We start from the raw sequence: 14,896 nt of genomic DNA, 5'->3' as shown, positions 1-14,896 counted from the left end.
AGAGATTAAATTCTTATATATGTAACAATGCAGATGTAGGTGTAAATTCAGTTGTAGATTTAACTAAAGATATAGAAATATGTATAATGCTTAGAAACTGCATCATAATACCATACAGATGCAGAAGAATGAGAAAATGGACTACTAGTTAACAAAAAATTTTGAGATTAAATATAAATAACTCAATTTTATGCATTTACAAAACAGTAATGATAATTTTAAAATAGAAGCTGTATAATATGAATTACAAAACAAGAATATGAGCACTCCAAGGGCCTCTGATATACCAGTTTGATAGACCTGACTTACCAATCTAGTTTCATTTTCCTGTGATTTAAATAACATCATGTATAGTAAATAATATGGAAAGACAAAACCTAATACTAGATAGTCTTAAAATTTTGGTTCCACATAAAGGATAAGGCAAAATTCTTCAAAATAACAAAATGAAGACAATATTTAGATGAAAAAAATATTTCCTAAGAAATGTACATTCTATTACCAGTGGTCACATCTCTAAGAAGCAAACAGGGAAATACAAATAACACTAAAAAGCAACAATGTCTGTGTGTAAACATAAATATATAATTGTGTGTGTCTCTATATCTATATCTATATCTATATCTATATCTATATCTATATCTACATACTGTGAAATCAATCAGTATTAAATTTACTGGCAATATAAACAATTGAGTTTGGTAAACAGTTTTTAACTTTAAAATAATAGTATTTAATTTTTAAAAATTAGTCAAATAAATTTAAATAATAACTTTTGAATTAATCCAAAAAGTTTGGGTTGTTTAAAACGTTCAATCACAAGTCTAAAATGAAAATATTATGTGAGCTAAGGAAATTAAAGCGTGAACTACAACAAAGTAAATAATATTTTTACTAAATGGAAAAGTAAAATAAAAAATCTTAATCCCATTTAGAAAAGGTAAATTTTATGCTTTTTTTAAACTTATGTTGAATATCTCTAAGTTGGCAATTTTATCTCTATTCACATCAAAGAACATCCATAAAAGCACTTTTGAAATTAAATTTCATTTCTTTTTTTTTTTTTTTTGCACTGGAATATTTAAAATAAATTACTTCATATATGAATAAAAACTTTTATTAGGGAAAGGCTATTTCCAATACCAAATTATTTGCATGGCAATCTTCTCTTTAGAAAAATTAAAAAAATATGCTAATCTTTAAAATTTCCAGGTTTTATATTTAGAATATATAAGTACACATAAAAAGTACATGTGCATATGAAAGTATCTGTAATATTCATAATTTCATAAATTATTTCTATTACATTTTGCCCACAGAACAATATTTTCACTAAGCAGAATTTATCATTTCAAACACAAATACTATTAATAAAATAATTTCTCAAAGAAAATTATCATGAAAATTTCTTTAGTTAGGAATTTTTTCCTTTCCTTTCTAAAAGTAACCGTAGTCTATTATTCATGTCTCTAAATATCAAAAACTGCATGTATCATCAAAATCTGAATAGATAATTTTTGAATGGATTTTTAACTATCTATGTTGCCAATATTTTTACACTTTTGCTTTGTTTATATCCATCTAAATTTTGCAACCTAATAATGTGTAATTCTAATCTAATTTAAATGCAAAATCACTTTAAAAACCAAGCCAATTTTAAAGGGTTTAACTTAAAATAGTGAACATAATTTTTAATCTCATCAATTTTACATTTTTTTAAAAAATGTATTTGCCTGCTTTCAGCACCCTCTGCAGGTGAACAATTATTATACAACATTTACAATCTATCAGAATGGAACGGAAAAAATATTTCTTATGATATGGTAGCTCAAAGGGATTAAAATTTTAAAGAACTACAACAATAAAAGAAACTGCTATTATCACTTGTAGACAGTAATGTTATGTTTACCACCATTTGTGAATTAAATATTATTTTTTTAAAAGGGTAAAAGTGCTTTAAGGTTCAAATAGTACTTTGATGCAACTGCTCTGCTACACTACTTACATTACAAGTGATTCAAAAGAAAAAATGCAATATATGACAGTTCTAATAATCTATTACCTGTAGATCTACCTACAAAGGGATTCAAATTATTAAGTACTTATAAACAAAAAAGAAGCTGCCTTACCATCTCTGTTGGACAGCAAACATACCAAGCCATTAAGGCAGGTATCAGTTACTTCTGAGATGTTGGTTGCACATCTGCCTATAGCCTGGATGGTCGCTGCAGCAAACTGTTTATCTTGACTTTTTACATAGGTCTAAGGAAAACAGGAAATCCATTAACTGTACGTCAGTCTTATTAAATGAAAAATCAAGACAAATTTGTCCATTAATTGTACATTGTAGTCTTATAAAAATTATAACATTTATCAAATAAGTATATATTCTAAAAATACATAATTTCCAAAGCAACGAAGTTATACTAATATCTTATCTATGACTTGGGTTTTTCATTTAAAGAATGTGTTTTTATGCTAGCTCCAGTCACCTGTGGCCACAGTGGTTTCTGACTACCCAAGAGATAGTGGGGGGCAGTCACCCAAAGACAGCAATTAGTCTGAGTGCAAGGTTGAAGGAGTTGATGAGAACTCTCTCTTCAGGGAGGTTTCAGTCCATTTAACCAGCAGCATCTGTGAATCTATGAATAACCGACCTACCTGCCTCAAAGAAGAGTCTTTTTTTTTCTTTCCAGGAGACCAAATCAAAGAATTGGGAGGTTGAGATGAAGTAGAAAAGGCAAAATGAAAATAATATAGCCTCATAACACATATTTTATTTTCAAATTATAGAAAGGGAAGTATAATGATCTTCAGTGCTATCAATTCACAAGAAGCATAAAACACTATCTAATCTTCATTAAGAGCTTGTTTCATAATAACTTTTTTCAGATTTTCAGACAAGCAGGAAAAACAGTAAACATAAAAGCTAAAGAAAAAAAGGACAATGATCATAGAAAATAACAAATATGCAAAAACTTTGTCAATATAATGTCAAAGTTACATTTTAAGAAAAAGGTATTTATCAAATTTTGAAAGCAATTTAAGAATATATACATTGCACAAATAATATTTAATATGGAGTTTTAAAATTAACATCTTACAAATATAACAGGAAGGAATCTAAGATCATTTCAATTTGAATGCACTTTTGGTGAAATAAAATTTATTAAATATTCCAAAAGGTACACATATTCTGCTTTAAAATTCCAAATAATTTAAGGGCTCCAAAATGATAAGATTTTTATTTTACTATAAAATGTTTTGCTTTCAGTTACAAGTATTATAAAAAAAAAAAGGAAAACTTTTTTTTCAATGCTGCTTAATAGAAAAAAAGGGGAGAAAGATATGAATGTAGATTTAAGAAATAAATCAAGTATTATAAACTTTTTAAATGTCAGTCAAAAAGTGAAAGCAACAATCAATACAATAGTTCTATATGTGTGCCTCCATAAACAAAAAGGATACAAATATATCTCCTGATTTAATTAGATACATGACAAAGTAACAAAAATAGAATCAACTTTCAAAAGAAACCTAATAAAATATCCTGAAAATTAAATAGCAAGATAGCAACTTGCTTTTAAGCAAGACATAATAGTCAGCCAACAAGCATTGAAAAAACAGTGGCATATACTAATTGGGATACAAAAAGTGGTAAAAGATAGTCCTGTGTCTTCAAGGAATTCACATTTAATGGTAACACCATTCAACTAAAGTAAAGAAAGGATGCAAACAAAATTACAAAAAGAAGATACTAGATGAAGAAAGAACTGCAAGGACAAGCATCAAAAGGCAACAATGAAAAATCTGCTTCTGCATAGTTACAGACTTCTAAGAAACAAATCCCAAAAGGTCAAACAGATGAAGGAAATGATTCTGTTTGGTTACGATGGAATTGTTGACTGAAACAGTGTATCTCAGAAAACAAACTTTGCATGTAATGACTACAACCATAAATTGGACAATTTTTAAGGGTGCAAAAAACCAAATAACACTTTTGGGCACCAACATCTTCCAGTCACACCTATTCCAAATCACCCTCAATAGCCAAATTTTTTAAATGAAGACAACTCCATAGTGAGGATATTACTTTACGATTCCCTTTTCTGAAATGTTACATCTTGGTTCATAATTTTTTTAACTGGAATTGATGATTGCCTAGTTGTCAATCTGCATTTTGTTTATATAAATATTTAAAATCTGACAGACACTCAAAAATAAATATTACATTTTCTAGATATCAAATCAAGCAACAAATTATATTTTACTTTTCATATGAGATCTACAAAGCCAAAAATACTGAAACAACATAAGCTTTAAACATTATGATTTATCAAGAAATAGTAGTAGTAGTAATAGTAGAATACACGATTCTATACACAAACCTGAAATTCTCGAAGGAGCGTTGATATATTGGCTTCATTTGCCAAATTTGTCAATATTTCAAGCTATTAAAAAAAAAATGAACAATTTAAAGTCATGACTTTGGGAAAGGATTTTTACAACTAATACAAGAATGAAACTTGTTAATTACAACTAATACAAGAATGAAACTTGTTAAATTTGGGATTTGTCAACCCTTCTTTCATAACACCAGTTCTACATTTACAATTTTATCATTATTTGAGGAATCCAGTCTGTCTGACAGTTCCTGGACCTTTACTCAGTTTAGTTGCCCTAGTCATCTTCCCAATATTCACTTTTTTCCCTTTTAAACTTATCATTTCATGTATTCATATTTGGGGTTCTGAGTTACTGACAAAGCCTAGTCATAAATTACGTTTTTAAATTAAATAAATTAAGGAGAAATTTGCTGTATTTTCTAAAATCTTAGGACTCTTCTCAGTGAAAATGAAGATGTCTAAATGAAAAACAAAGTTAAACTCAATTATAAATATGAATTAAAATAATAGTTCACAGCAATTTTACTTCCATAAGAATTTAATAGTATTAGATTTCTATAGTCATTATATGATTTAAGCCTCATGTGTGTTACTGAATATTTTTTGCCACATTTCATTAATATTATCTTTAAAAATAATTTTCATTTTCTTGTTTTAATTGATTACACATATCCAATATAGGAATTTTTTTCTTTTTCTTCAAAGATGGTAGGAAGAAGATAAGTTTAGGGACTGGGCTGACTGCCCAAAAAGAAAGGAAAAGATCATTAATGTATTTTTAAATGCATAGAAAAGATGAGAAGGAAGACTAGAATACAAGCAAGACAAGAAGCTATATGTTGAATTGATTTATATACCAAAAAGGGAATCAAAGATTCATAATTTCATGTGCAAACCTCTTTTTGTTCTAACTTTGCATATGGAAATTCTCATTTTATTTGGTGTTAAAGTATAAAATTAAATAACTGACTATAATAAAAAAGAATAATTTTCACCTTTAAATCCATGCACAATAGAAAGCATTTTCTATGCTATTTAGAATCCACAGTAGAAAGGCATTTAATAGATACTTAAATTATATTTCAAAAAGGGGGAAAAAAGGTTTGATCAATAACAGTCTATAGAAAGCTACCAAATCAAACAATTAAATTGCTACTAGATCTACCACACTAAAGAGACTTACTCAATGTCAATAAAGTTACTCAGTAAAAAAAAAAAAAAAAAGGTAAGAAAAGCTAAAAAAGAAAATAGGAACTACTAACTAAAATTCAGAGATAATAACACAAATAATTTATCTCTGAGGAAAAAAACTAAATCTGGCCCTGAGCTAAAGAGAATTGTTGTTTTGTTTCCAAGATGGCTGTTCCTGTCCAGAATAGTAATTATAATGATGACATTTACATAGCACTTTATCATTCTCAAAGTGTTTATTTAAGCTTTATAACTCTAAGATAATTAATATATTACAAAAACCTATTTTTAAAATTTAGGAAACTAAGGCTCAGAAAGATAAAGGTACATGTCCATGACCACAACACTACTGAAATGTTACAAGTTAAGATTCAAACTGAGGTCTTGATACTTTCAAGAAAACATTATGCTGATCATATACCCAACTGTCCCTCAGGAAAGAAAAGGAAGAGGAATCCAGTCATGTGAGAAAAATACAATTTTAAAGAATAAAAAAGATAATCCTGATCATGGACCAACCAACAAACAAAAAACAAAAACAAAAATCACTAATTTGCTAGACTTTATAAAGGCCTTAGAAAGCTGTGAGTACTTACAGTGAACTCAATAAATCAACAATATGATATGACAGCCAAAATATCTAATAAAATCTTCATTTGCATTAAAAGAGGCATAGTATCCAAGACTGTTACTCACAAGATTAGGAACAACCAGGGGAAGAACACGATACTGACATGATAGAACATTAAGCATAGGAAAACTAATTGAAGGAATTAGGAATGTTTACTTTGAAGAAGGAAAGATTTGGGGAGGGGATAGGAAAGGAAGCTGTGGAAAGAGATATTAGACTTGGTCTACCTGGCCATAGGATATTAGGTAGAAGATTAAAAAAAAAAAAAAAAAAAAAAACTGATTTTGGCATCAAATAGGTAAAACTTCCCAAGAATTAAAGATGTACAAATGGTGTCTAGCAAAGTAGATCTCTAAGATCTTAGTTTAAAAAAAAAGCTGTTCAGAAATGAGTTAGTCCAGATTAAGGGTACTTAATTTATGATCTATAAATTCTAAAAAGAATTAGACCCACATTTCCATATAATTTAGCTTCTTTTGTAAATCTATGTAAACTTATTTTGTTAATTTAAATTTAAATTTGTAAATTTAAATTTAAATAAATTTTAAAATATTCTAAGAGTCACCCTGGTTATCATGAAATGGCTATATGATACAATCAAAGATTAGGAGCCCCTTGTTCAGATAATGTAAGGTCTCTTCCAACTTGATATTGTGTGATTCTCCAAAGCTGACATGGTCTAGGCATCAATTTTTCAAAGTAAATTGCTTTAAACTAGCATTTGTCCTTCTGGAAGGATGATATGTACTCTTAATATTAAAAAAAAAAAAAGTTATGCATGAATTGGAAAGTTAATATTTACCATTATAGGGAAACCCAGACTAAATTAAGCCATAAACCAGTGAGAATAGAAGTATGGATCTCACATTCACCTACAGACCTCGATATATTTCTTTTATATTTTACTTTATATGGAACATTTAAGAAGATACACATTTCTCACAGAAAAACAAATAAATCATGTTGGATATTTATAGTTAAATGTTTACAGAAAAAACAATGAGATATAAACTTTATTTCATTTCCTATATATCTCTGTTTATCTCATCTGTATGAGACACAGTTTCATTGGAAAAACATTGGGCATAGATAGGAAAGATTTAGACTATGTGAACGACAATTCACAAGTTGAAAAATGCCTACCTTCAGTGTCTTGATCATAGTTGGATCAGTTGATCTAACATAAAAACTCTTCAAAAAAGGTTCAAACATACCCTAATTTTTTAAAGGAAAAAAAAAGGAGATTAATGGCATATCCATTTGGCATTTTCCTAAATTTTAGGTGATATACATACCTTTCTCTGAATTGACATAGTTGCTATATTCTGTAGAACAATATACTGCACCTCCCTAGAAATAAAAGAAAGTTTTTACTAGGTATATTTTTCAACAAATTGACACTAATTAAAGTAAGAAAAGTAAAAGAAAATAAAAAAGAAAATAAGGAAAATAAGAAATATATTTAATACTCATAAAGCTTCTTAGAAAATCTCAAACTTTAATAGAAAAAAAGATTTTTTTTTTACCATTTGCCACAAAAAAAGTCAAATTCAAAATATTAATCAAGTCAATCTGACATTAACTGACATTTGAAATTAGATTTCAAATGTAATCTAAAGATTGGCAAATAGACAAATAAGTGGTGATATATTACTATGATAAAATAATGTTGTGCAATTAAAAAATAGTTGAAGTCTGAAGAATGCAGAGAAAAATGGAAATACTGAAGTAATAAAGAATAAGTAAGATGAGCCAAGAAAACAATATCCATCCCAACAAAAGAACTCTGGGAAATGAGTGTGAACAACTACATAGCATTACAAATCCCTCTATTTTTGTCCACCTGCTTTTTTTATTTCCTTCACAGGTTAATTGTACATTATTTCAAAGTCCGATTCTTCTTGTACAGCAAAATAACTGTATGGATATGTATACATATATTGTATTTAACATGAAAAAAACAATATGCACAATAACTAGAATAAGATAAGTAAAAAGAACAGAAGAAAACTGGATGCTGTATATTTATAATAAACAAGTTTGGCCCATAGAGAAGAGAAAATGTACTACCTTTCACTGAAAAGTTTATAGGAATTATGATATAAATTGTACATAGGCTATGAGATAGATTGGGTTTTTTTACTGAATCTTTTTAAAAACTCTTAAAAAAAAAGGAGGGCTCACTGGATAAGTGATGAAAGCAAAAGTATATTGAGAAATGAATGCAATGTAAAAACAAAAATAATTAATAAAACTTTTTAAATGTAAGGGGGGATGGGGAATTTCAAGAACCATGTACCAAAACTCTGTCCACATTATTTTTTTGTTTTTTTAAAATAATATGAAATGCTAGATTTTTAAGCTCTATCTGGTAGGGGAAAAAAAAAAATCAATATTTATCACGAAACCTGATATCATTTTAAAATAAGCTTTTATCATTATTAAATTGTATCTAAAGTCTTCTTTGTAATAATCAAATGCAAATTAACATAAAAAGTAAAAGACAAATCATAATTTCTTAAATACAATTTCTAAAGAAACAGGACAAAAATCAAGAGGAAGGAGGATTGACCTACCTATTACTACGAAGTAAACGTACTAATGATTTAGAAATAATACCAGCTTCAGATTTTGGTGATAAGTGCCAATACAGTTGAGCAACTGCCATCACGACCTGAAAAAAATTGTTAAATATCATTAATAACTCCTTTTAAAATCTGCTTTAAATTGAACTGAGGTCTTTATGCTTATGTAAATCTAAAAGAACAGAACTACAAGATGAAAATTACTAATCCAAAATCACAGGACCATATACCTAGAGTTCAGTGGGAATTCAGGAGCCACTAAATCCATTGTTCTCATTTTGCAGATAAGGAAACTGAGGTTCAGGGAAGAGAGGGGACAAGCCCAAGATCTCACAGGTAGCAAAAACCTTTGAACCCATTTCCTATGACTCTAAATCCAGTACTCTTTCCACATAAGTATACATGAGTCCTGATCTTGAAAAATGCTCCTTTAAAATTTAATGAAAGCATGAAAATGGACAGGAAAGTACATTATATTTTACATAATTATAGTTGGAGCTTAATGTTAATGTGTAAGAAAAAAAATTCAAGTCACTGCAAAACTTGATGTTTTTGGTTTTGTTGGGAGAAAAGAGTAAAAAACCATGATTAAAGGAGGATAAAGATATGTAAAGGAGAATTTGAAGGTTTGAGAAATGAGGAACAGGCAGAAGATTGAGTTGAGGGATATAAAATTTGAAGCGACTTCAGAAAATGAAAAATGAGGAGAAAGAAGCACAGAAGTTAGAAGGACTCAAGGAAAAGAAAGAAATTATTAAAACAATCACAATTCCACTAATTAGTGTTCCAATTTTCCACATGACCTTCAACATTTGTCTTTTTTTTTCTTTCAAACATTTTAGCCAATCATATCTATATGTAAAATGGCATCTTAAGGTTGTTTTATCATTATAGTTTAATAGCATTTTTATAATGCTTCAAAGCTTGAAAGTGATATGAAAAGATCTAATTTAATTCTCAAAATAACTCTGAAAGGTGGGTGCTATTATTATTCCCATTTCAAGACAAACACAGTTTAAATAACTTATGCAGGATCACACTGTTAGGATGATCTGAGATTGGATTTTAATTCAGGTCTTACTCCAGGTTTAGTGCTCTAACCACAGTGCTCCTACCAACCAATAATTCTTTCTAAATTTGACACACACATTCAGAACATTACAAAAAAATGCCTAAGATATGTTGAATCTAATGACTATTATTTCCAGAGATTCACATGGGCACCAGTGAACCAATTGATACTGCCAGAAGAAATCTAGAATGAATGACAGATTACAGAGTCTTACTAAAGAAAATGAAGAGAAAAAAGAAAATTTAATGCTTTCTTCACTGCTACCAACCTTAGTGCCTGAAAACGAGATTTGGGAAATGAACAGCTTGGTTAAAAGATTGAGGGAAAGGAGAGAGAAGAAATTTAAGCTTCCTAGAACACAGCATAAAATGCAAGCAGGAAAAAAAAACATTATTTGAAAAACACATTTTAGGAAGGGAGAAAAAAAAGGCATGATGTAATAATTATTGGGTATTTTAATTACACAAACATCTAATGGAGTTCATACACTCTGACATGGAGTAACTGACAATTTCCTTACTTGTCTTCATGATCCATTTCAAGAGGGGTAAACTTTCTTATGAATCAGATCCTTATAGACAGGAAGAAAAAACATACAAAACATATATGGGGTAGAGATGAGTTTCAGGGGAAATTGATCACCTTATCTTTGAGTTTCTAAGACAGAAATACCTGAGCTTTTGGATAGTAAGGTCTCAAATACTTCATAAATCAGATAGATTTCATGAAAAAAGTTCAATAAGTGAACTCATGACCGAAAGGAATGAGAATCTCTCAAGAATAAATGTTGAAGATTTTTTTTAAACGCGGTAAGAAAAGGGATTGTCTAAAGAGCAATGAAAATGCATAGAGAAATTCAACACCAAATGCAAGGTTTTATTTTGTTTTCAGAAGTGGAAGGTGGCATCCATTTGCATAGCACTTCATTTATTTTTATTAAATTATATTTTCAGTTCCAGAATCTATTCCTCTCTTCTCTGTAGTCCAATCTATCATGAAGGCAAAATATAACAAAACCTATGAAATCATTCAAAATAAATTTCCACACTAGACAAATTCAGAAATGGGAGATAGAGTGGAAATATATGTAACCTAAATTGTATGCTGAATCCATCTGTTCTCTATCAAAAGGTAGAATGTATTTCTCCTTATGAGCCATTTGGAAATGAGATAGGTTATTGTGTTGATCCGTTACTCTTTTACATTTGATTACCTTTACAATACTGCTATTAATGGGTAAGTTATTTGCTTGATTCTCCTCATTTCTCTTTGAATCAGTTCATATTAAGTCTTCTCAAATTTACTGAATCCTTATCTCACTCATTTTTTACAACACAATAGTATTCCATTCCATTCATACATTATTAATTTGTTCAGCCATTTCCCAATTAACGAGTATCCCCTCAGTTTCTAATTCTTTGACACAACAGAAAGAGCTGATACAAACATTTTTATGTACTTAGGGTCTTTATCCTTTGTCTCTGATCTTTTTAAGGAAACTAAATATCAGTACTATTAGGTTGAAGGTTATGCACTTAAAACAGGTTTTGGATTTAACTCCAAATTGCTTTTCAAAATGGTTGGACCACTTTATAGCCCGACTAACTGTTAGAATCCTAGTGTTAACTCAATGGAATTGATACAATGCTTATTGGTTCACACATTAGAGCAAATCCTTACAAGGTGTTAAGTTACTAGTATTGGTAGAAACAATGCTTGAGTTTATACCTTTGAGAATTCACACATTGGTTCACACATTGGAGTTCACAAGTATGAGAGATACACAAAACTTTGTAATTTTTGTGAATTCGCACCTCCCATAATCCCACTCTCAGAGAAGGAGTCAACCTTTGGGTTCACACCTTTAAGAGATCATATATAAGAAACTCTTCTTAGAGCTTCAGTCAGTCAGTCAGTTCAGAAGATTGCCAGGAGCCAGAGTTGAGCTAGAGGCAGAAGCTGGAAGAGCAAAAGGACAAGATGCAAGAGCTCTTGGAATCAAGGAAGGAGAAAATAAACGTTTGGATTTTATCAGCTAGCTGCATTGAAGTGATTATTACTCTGAACTAAACTGAAACTAAGGCTGCCTCCAGAAAACCTTCCTAAGAAACCTGCTCCCAGAGAACCATCATGTATTTTAGAAAAAGAAGAACAGCACCACAACCAACAGTACAAAAATGTATCTATTTTCTCACATGCTACCTAACTCATCAGTTTCCTTTTCTATCATCTTCCCAATCTGATGGGTATAAGGTGGTACCTTGGAATCTTTTTAAATTTGTATTTCTCTAAATATTACTAGGAAGCAAGTATGTAGATCAGCAGATAGAGTGCTAGATCCAGATTCATTTTCAACCTCAGACACTTAGTAGCCGCAGACCCTGTGGGGAAGTCACTTAACCTCTGAATTGTTGTGGGTCTTTAATTTTCTAAGATGACAGATGACATAAAGGAAGTAATATCTTGTCATGTGTATACAATAGATTTAAGTAAGAGACTTGCACAGTCATCAACCTCATTTTCTCTTTCAGAGTCACAGAAGTTTGGTGGCAAAACAAAAGTAAAGATTACCAGAGATGGCGCATCTTTAATGCCTGATCAAACTTAGGTGCTCCACAGAACCTACTTCAGATGCCTTCATGGCTACTGGAACAAACTGTTTTATCTGCCCATTCCATCACAGGAAGTCTTCATGTGTTTGAAGCTGATATCCTTCTAACTTACCAAAGGGTTTGAGGTCTGTCAGTTACCTTCAGGCAGATTTGGCTCATCTGAGACAATTTGACCAGAGTGTGGCTGCTGTGTATGCTATACCTTCTTGGACTCATGGGGGCATCTTGGGTGGTAGGCAAACACCAAAGGTAGATGAGCAGCCCTCAAAAAGGGTCTGTTAAGCCCTCACAAAAGAAATGCTAGTCTCTTTGAACACCCCACAGACCTATTTGAATTAATCCACTGGAGAAAGAAATAACAAACCATAGAGTATCATTTTTTGGGGGGAGGGCGATAAAGGGGGGGTTGAGGCAATTGGGATTAAGTGACTTGACCAGGGTCACACAGACAGGAAGTATTAAATTTCTAAGGCCAGATTTGAACTCAGGTCCTCCTGACTTCAGGGCTGGTGCTCTATACTCTGCACCACCTAGTTGCCCCATACCAGTATCTTTACCAAGAAAAGCCCAAAGACAATACAGTCTATGGAATCATGAAGAATAAAACATAACTGAATAACAAGTGTTACTATTAATAGAATTCTTTGAAATGATTATTGACAATTTTGATTTCTTCCTCTGAAAAATACCTATTCATATCCCATTGATCATTGATCATTTATCAATCAGGGAATCGTTCTTAACCTCTAAATGTGGTGCAGTTCCTTATGATCTTTACCAAAGAAATTTGCTACAATGATTACACCTTCCCAATTCCCAGCTTTCCTTCTAGTTTCATTAATTATTTTTGTGCATTTTTAAAAATTTTATGTAATCAAAACCTATTTCTTATTTGGTATGAACTTTCCTCCTAACTATAGATGTGACAGGTAATTTTTTCCATGTTCTGCAAGTTTGCTTATAACATCCTTCTTATCTAAATCATTACCCAATTTGAGATTCTCTTCATATAAGGTATAAGATGGTAGTCTATTCACACTTTCTGAAAGATTATTTTCCATTTTTCCCAAGAGTTTTGTCTAATAATGAGTTTTTGCCCTAATTGCCGAGATGTTTGGGTTTACCAAACATTTGATTACTGGGCTCATTTTTGTCTATACACTATGTACCTAATCTTTTCTATACATCAATTACTCTACTTTTATCTAGTACCAAACTTTTGATGATTATAGCTTTGTAGAATAGTTAGATATATGGTAGTTCTAGGCACCCTTCCTTGACACTTTTTTCATTTCCTTCCTTCACACTTTTTTCATTTAAGTCCTTGATAGACATTACTGTGTTCTTCCAGATTAACTTTTAAATTATTTTTTTAAGTCAAGGGTTATTCTTTCTTAGTTGACTGGCACAATAGTGAATAAATTAATTTAGGAAATGTCACATTGATTACATTGTTTCAGCCTACTCATAAGGAATTAATATTTTTCTACTTATTTACATGAGGCTACTTAGGTGAAGACTTTGTCATTGAATTATGCAACTGAGTTCACATATTTAAAAGATGTTAATTGTTTTGATTAATTTTTAACTGATTCTTGGGAAGGTAATAATACCTATACCATATCCTCTGCAAAAAGAGATGCTTTTCTTTCCTTGTTGTCCTTGTTTATTCTTTTCATTTCTTTTGCTCAGATTGTACATTTTACCTAATATTTCTAGTAAAATTACCTGGCATTTCTAGGTAACCACATATAACAATGGTGATAATGAACATCTTTGCATTACCCCTGATCTTAATGGAAAGACTTCTAGTTTATTCCCATTATGGATAATGATTGCTATTTATATTAGAAAGGATATTACTTATGATTATTTTTTTAAATAGATTTTTTTGCTATGGATTCTAATGATTTTAATAGAAAAGGGTATCGTATTTTGTCAAAACTTTTTTTTCAATCCTTGGAAATAATCATATATTTTTTGTTATTTTTTATTACTAACATAGTCAATTATGCTTAAAGTTTTAATAATATATAATTTGTAGTGTGCTTTCTAGAGCCCCCAAATTGGGGTGACAAAATATACTATGCTTTCTAGAGCTCCCCGTTGGATGCCAAAATACAGTGTCCAGACTAGCTCTCTGGAGGATCTTGGGACCAGCCTTGGTCTTAGTGGAGGAATGCAGGAGGCAGGAGAGCCACCAAGAGGATGGTCAAAGATAGAATGTCTCATTTCCAGTCCTCTCAGCCCTTAAATACCTCAGTATGATTACATCATTACAGCACACTAAGTATGTGTGAACTAAAGAACTATTACATCACCATACTAAGTACTAAGTATATGTGAATTAGAGAACCATCATCTCATCAATCACACTAAGTTAACACCCTGCTGTAAGT

General features: G+C 30.5%; 1 protein-coding gene across 3 annotated transcripts in view; it reads right to left on the bottom strand.

Moving 5' to 3' along the window:
• The window catches only part of AP3B1 (adaptor related protein complex 3 subunit beta 1), a 309,786-nt gene that overhangs the window by 159,437 nt on the left and 135,453 nt on the right, over nucleotides 1-14,896 (bottom strand). For all 3 annotated transcript variants that reach the window (XR_004233861.1, XM_003759422.4, XM_031966179.1), the window contains exons 9-13: nucleotides 8,805-8,902; nucleotides 7,524-7,578; nucleotides 7,372-7,443; nucleotides 4,389-4,451; nucleotides 2,130-2,262 (exon numbers count right to left, since the gene is read on the bottom strand). Coding sequence is in view for 2 of the 3 variants with exons in the window: in XM_003759422.4 (XP_003759470.1) it covers nucleotides 2,130-2,262; nucleotides 4,389-4,451; nucleotides 7,372-7,443; nucleotides 7,524-7,578; nucleotides 8,805-8,902 (421 nt within the window). In the remaining variant the exon portion in view is untranslated. The remainder of the gene's footprint in view (nucleotides 1-2,129; nucleotides 2,263-4,388; nucleotides 4,452-7,371; nucleotides 7,444-7,523; nucleotides 7,579-8,804; nucleotides 8,903-14,896) is intronic.

This window comes from Sarcophilus harrisii, chromosome 1, assembly GCF_902635505.1.
Source record: "Sarcophilus harrisii chromosome 1, mSarHar1.11, whole genome shotgun sequence".
Taxonomy (NCBI): domain Eukaryota; kingdom Metazoa; phylum Chordata; class Mammalia; order Dasyuromorphia; family Dasyuridae; genus Sarcophilus; species Sarcophilus harrisii.
This window is presented reverse-complemented; position numbering and strand designations above follow the sequence as displayed.